General features: G+C 39.8%; 1 protein-coding gene across 1 annotated transcript in view; it reads right to left on the reverse strand.

The window, feature by feature from the left end:
- Positions 1 to 5,609, reverse strand: part of nos1 (nitric oxide synthase 1 (neuronal)) — a 58,110-nt gene that overhangs the window by 13,745 nt on the left and 38,756 nt on the right. Inside the window, exons 18-21 of the mRNA XM_014011140.1 lie at positions 4,684 to 4,858; positions 4,181 to 4,319; positions 1,999 to 2,077; positions 578 to 771 (exon numbers count right to left, since the gene is read on the reverse strand). Coding sequence (XP_013866594.1) covers positions 578 to 771; positions 1,999 to 2,077; positions 4,181 to 4,319; positions 4,684 to 4,858 — 587 coding nt within the window. The remainder of the gene's footprint in view (positions 1 to 577; positions 772 to 1,998; positions 2,078 to 4,180; positions 4,320 to 4,683; positions 4,859 to 5,609) is intronic.

The following is a 5,609-nucleotide window of genomic DNA, read 5'->3' on the forward strand; positions in this document are numbered from 1 at the left end:
GACAATTCTCAAAGTTGTAATATCGGTATCGTATCGGAAGTGAAAAAGTGGTATCGGGACATCCCTAGTGGCTATAATTTCTATGTGTTGATAAAAGCTTCAATTATTGCTTCTTTACTGGCTGTATAAATGTTAAACTAAAAGAGATTGTGTGCTTCAGTGCAGGGTGGTTGCTGTTGGAAACAGGAAAAAAAAAAACATTTCACAAAAGAAGGCAGTAAACCCCATCAAGATCGGCTGTGTTTGTCAGGGAAAATTCTGATCAAGCCCACAGACTGTGTTCGGGCAAGAAAAATAAATAAATAAAAAACACATTCTTCACAGTCCCGGGGAATATCACGGTTGCATCATTCAGTGTCACCACAACTGCCAATAAGCAGCCACACTGGAGAGAAATCTCTGGGCAGAGATACCTTGAGTAAGTGTGACTTTGCAATGTCTGCTGAGGCAAGAGAAACTGTATCTTATTAACATTTTCATTTTGACACTGTGCCCAGGTTTTGAGCAGCAGCCCTCCTGATTACACGCCCACTGTATTCACACACAGCGGCGTGACGTTGCTCATAACATCACCCACCCAGGGCAGTGTTCCTCTCTTCCAGGAACTCCACTTTGATGATTTGATTGACAGGTGAAGCATCCTCCAGTTTGTCTATGAGCGCCGTTACCAGGTCCTCGTGGTTGCCAGGGAAGATGCCCAGATGGTCGCCGGGCTTGTAGCTCAGGCTGTCGTGGTTGTTTGTGTGGAGCCGCACTAATATGGTGGAGCGACTAAAAAAATAGAAATTTATGAGAAAAGATGAGGATAAAACATTTAGCCTGTTTAATTCAGTTCACATGTCACATCAGTGCGAACAGAATGAATGGATGCACATTTTAATATAACATACATGTCAACTTGTACTGATTGTCCGTACGTTATAAGGATTTTACATCATTTTGCAGGTACAGTATACGGACGTATAGAACAATCTCACGGATTTTTTCAAGTCTTACAGATTTTTTCAAAACCTCATTTTCTAATTTATCTGACATATAACCTTTATCTAGCCTGTAGGATGATTTAAAAAAACAACAAATAACATCAAACAGCCATCTTCTACGGAGTCCGCGAGGGGACATGGGAGATATTTTTCTTTTGCGTTCCCACGCAATACCTTTTGCGTTCCCTGGCAAAAGTAGTTTATCACTGTTGTGCTGCCGGTTTATTAATAAACTCACATGTTCACCGTTAGCGAGTTAGCCTACTGCTTTAATTCAGCTTCAGAATGAATATATCACACAGCCACGCATGGAAGTATGTCATATCCCGATATTTTAACACAGTGCAGCCACGCAACATCAATGTCAATTTCAGGAACTTGTGGTGACACATCCTGTTTTGGTAACTGGATATTTCAAAATAAAAGTCTGATTTAATTCAGTTCATATGCAAAACAATCTTTTGTGTGGGAACGCAAAACAAAATTGCGAGGTAACGCAAAAGTTTTGCGAGGGAACGCAAAGGTATTGCGAGGTAACGCAAAAGTATTGCGAGGTAACGCAAAAGTATTGCGAGGTAACGCAAAAGTATTGCGAGGGAACGCAAAGGTATTGCGAGGGAACGCAAAAGTATTGCGAGGTAACGCAAAAGTATTGCGAGGGAACGCAAAGGTATTGCGAGGTAACGCAAAAGTATTGCGAGGTAACGCAAAGGAACGCAAAAGAAAAAAAATCACCCGTGTCTCCTCGTGGACTCCGTAATCTTCCAACCTGTTCTGCCACAAGAAATAGGTTTTGATTTGTCCGCTCTCCTTTCCTCCTGCTTTGCTGCAGGCACTTTCATTTCCGCGGCCGAAACCCCCCCCCCACCCCGGGCGGGTGCGAGTTGCACGGATTTTTTTGCAAAATTTACAGATTTTTGAGGCTTTTTATATGGGTAAACGTCCGAAGAGGTTGACATGTATGATTTAAATTTATTTCTTTGTTAAAAGAGGTATCTAGTGCAGACATACTTACTTGGATTTGGGACTTTGTAAGTTTTGGGATTCTATCATCTTTGCTCCAAAAACTTTCTTCTTGTGAATATTGTATAAAGCTATAAGGCAAACAGAAAACAAACAATTTGCAAAAATACATTACCATACTTTATTCATTCAATCACTCAACCTGATCTGCCCAAAGTGACTTTTGTTTCCCTCTGCAAGTTAAACAAAAACATTAAGACCACTTGTGAATTTTAAAACCTAATCCTAAAACATAAATTAGCACGAAAGCTGGTTTTGATGGTGTAACAAAGTGTAACTATTATATATTGTACTGAACAACAACGGACAGAACCATTTCCAAACAGCTGCTGCACAGACATACATACTGTAGGTAATTAGTGTGTGGGTGCTTTGCAAACACTATTATACTAATTGTAACCCTTTCAGAGCATGCTATTAGCAGCAACGAACATAAAAGTATTCATGTCACTTCATGCAATAATCTAAATGATTTTTATTCTTTTTCTAACCTTATTTTTCAAAGTGTACTGCTATTTATCCAGTTTCTTTTATTTTGCACAAGTGCACACGTTAGGTCCTGGCGCTTGTTTTATATTTTACACAATATGCTAATGATATCATCTAACACTTAGCAAGAGATGAACTGAATGTTTCTTCCTAAATGCATCCTGCAGTGTTTTTCCACTCAGCGTAGCCTTGGTTTGTTGCTGAATCGAAAGCTTAATGTTATGAAACCTAAATTCTCCCACCTTGATGACATTTGCTTGGTCTCCAGAAGTAATGTTAAGAACATCAGTGTTTCCCCTAGGAAATTGGGCTGGGCTACTTGTTTTATAAAAACATAAATTTACTTGACTCACCTGCAATTATGGTAATAAATTTACACATACATGAATATTTAATTGCCCAACTACATCCTAGTTAATGACTCCTCATGATAATTATCAATAAAATTATTATTGATAATAAATGATCAGAACTGTGTGCAGCAGATGATCTGTAGACACGTCTTTAAAAGACCTTCCTCCTCCTCCTCCTCCTCCCCACCCCGCGCAGCTGCGGTCAGCGCACCTCTTCTCCATCCGTGTGATTAATACTGATTTTTTTTGCATAAATTACAGATATTTGATGCTCTTTAAACACGTAAACGTCGAAAGGGGTTGACATGATGTATGAACTTTAAGTCCCAGGCAGGTTGGAGCTGCGCTGCTGCAGGTGGACATGTTCGCTGCCCCTCGCTTTAAAAACAGTCAGCTGATCCGTCGTGGTTTTGTTGCGCTCGTGACGTGCACACACAGGGGAAATGCTGCGAAGTGCTTTTAGAAATATAATAAATATAAAATACGACGTAATCCTCGGTGGAAAATAGTCCAGGAGACGCGGGAGGTGTTCACCTGCAGCTGCGTGAAACTGACCCCCCACCCACAGAGAAAGAAAAAAAAAAGGCAGTAATTATTGATAAGGTAGTAAGCATGCTGTGGGTTCACCTGTCACATTTTCTTTTAAAGAAAGAAAAAAAGATTGCATTATACAGGCGCCCCGCCTGTATAATGGTAGGGGAAACACTGAACATTGATGTTGTTTCTGATCTTGATATGTCTGAACTTCCACATTAGAAATGTTACCAGGAGAGAGAGCTTATCCACATTGGCTCCCAGTCATATTCAGAACTGAATTCAAACATTTTCTCCTAATGTACAAAACTCTATTTTTATTATATAATAAGAAACTTATAGTTTGATATTTTCTTAATGGAGCACTTTGCTGTGAGTCTGATGAACAGGAGGCAGAGCCTTCATTTATCAGACTCCTTCCTTGTGGAACCAACTTCTAATTACTTCTGTAATTGATGTTAAAAGTGAAGGATCAGATGTTGGATGACAGTAATTGAAAGTTCAGCCCAACTCAAGCAGCTGCTCTGAACGTATTGGACCAAACAGGATACTGTTTGTGATCCAACCTTCTTAATCTTTTAGTTAAAAGTTTTGTTGCAATAAAAGAAAAACTTTCAAAATGTTCACAACTGCAGGTTTAGAGATTGTGTAGGTGGTTGCCTGACAGAAAATACAGTTTTATCTGATAAAATATCTGCTAACATGGAGTAAACACCCAATTTGAAACTTCTTTTTTAAAATTTAATTAGAGTAACTTAAAATGACTTTCAAGGACAACAGAACATTTGGTGTACTTGCCTTCTGTGAGGGCCGGAGCCTCAGCCGTGTACGTTAGGCGGAACTTGCTTTTCTTCCAGCTGCGGTCGTTGCTGATCAAGGAGTTGTTGGCCTTCTCGATGTTCACGTCGTCGCCCACACAGAACACATCGCAGGCGGCCTTGAAGCGCAACAGCACAGGGGAATGGGGGAAAACTGCACCCATTAGGAGAGGCGCCTCTTCAAATGCTCCGTTAAGAGTTCAGTGCAGACCAAAAGAACTCCGAGAATCACTTTAACACTTTAAAAATCAGATGGGAACAACTGCACCCGCCGTCTCAAGGTTATGTACGACTAAACAGCTCAAAGTACTGCCTAGACGGGGGGATTTTAAAGGAATAAAAAGGGCCTTTTGATGTGATTTGTCATGTTAAGAGTTGTAAAAGAAACATAAAATCAAATTAGATTTAAACCCAAACAAGCGAGCAATGTACCACTTTTCTGTTCCGACACAAGCCTTAAGGGCCGCAGCCTAACGCACCCACCTTAAAAACTTTTTTGGCCCATGTTCTGAACGATTCCTCCTGGCCACACAGCTCATCTCCCTCCCCCATGCGTAGGATGCGTTCACCCCCCAGCTCTTCAAATAATGTGTCCACGGCGTGGGCAAAGGCGCAGAAGTGTGGGTAGGCCCTGGAGCCAAGGCCAAACACTGAGAACCTGAACAGAGGCACAGTCACACGAAGAAAACACACATGGTTAAAATTAAATAATAAAGAAAAATATACAACATATACAACTGCAAACCGTGGCCACTTGGAACAAAACAGTTTGTGTTAAAGGATGTAAACATAAAAAATATCACTTTAAAGCGTCTGTGACAGGCATATTCTTCAAACATAAAAAGTCAAAGAAAACATCTTTATAGTTCAGAAACTTGGAATAATACACATGATTTAACCCATTTTGTCCCATAACTGGCATATTTTCTTTTGAACTCGGCTCAACCAAAGTGAAACAGGAAGTGACATCAAAGGGGAACTCTGTAACAAAGAAAACTCTCTGGCCTTTGTTTTTTGAAACAATATTATTTCAACTCTGACTCTTCTTCATTTTTTATAGTGACTCAAAATAATCTTAAAGGGATCCACGATTAGTTGTAACATTAGACTTGATTTGATAAACATTTATTTTAACTGTAAAACAAAGACTGTAAAAATACTGTAGGCTGTTTATTTTTGTAAAATTTTAAAAATATATTTTAACACAGACTGAGCCATTCTATTTACACGCAAAGCATTCTGGGTAAATGATGACATGGATAGGTCCTCGGTGAGAGGCTGCTAGCGAGCTTGCAGCGGGTAAAATAATTATTGAACACGTCACCATTTTTCTCAGTAAATATATTACTAGAGGTGCTAATGACATGAAATTTTCACCAGATGTTGGTAACAACCCAAGTGATCCATAC

Source organism: Austrofundulus limnaeus, unplaced genomic scaffold, assembly GCF_001266775.1.
Source record: "Austrofundulus limnaeus strain Quisiro unplaced genomic scaffold, Austrofundulus_limnaeus-1.0 Scaffold77, whole genome shotgun sequence".
NCBI classification, from domain to species: Eukaryota; Metazoa; Chordata; class Actinopteri; order Cyprinodontiformes; family Rivulidae; genus Austrofundulus; species Austrofundulus limnaeus.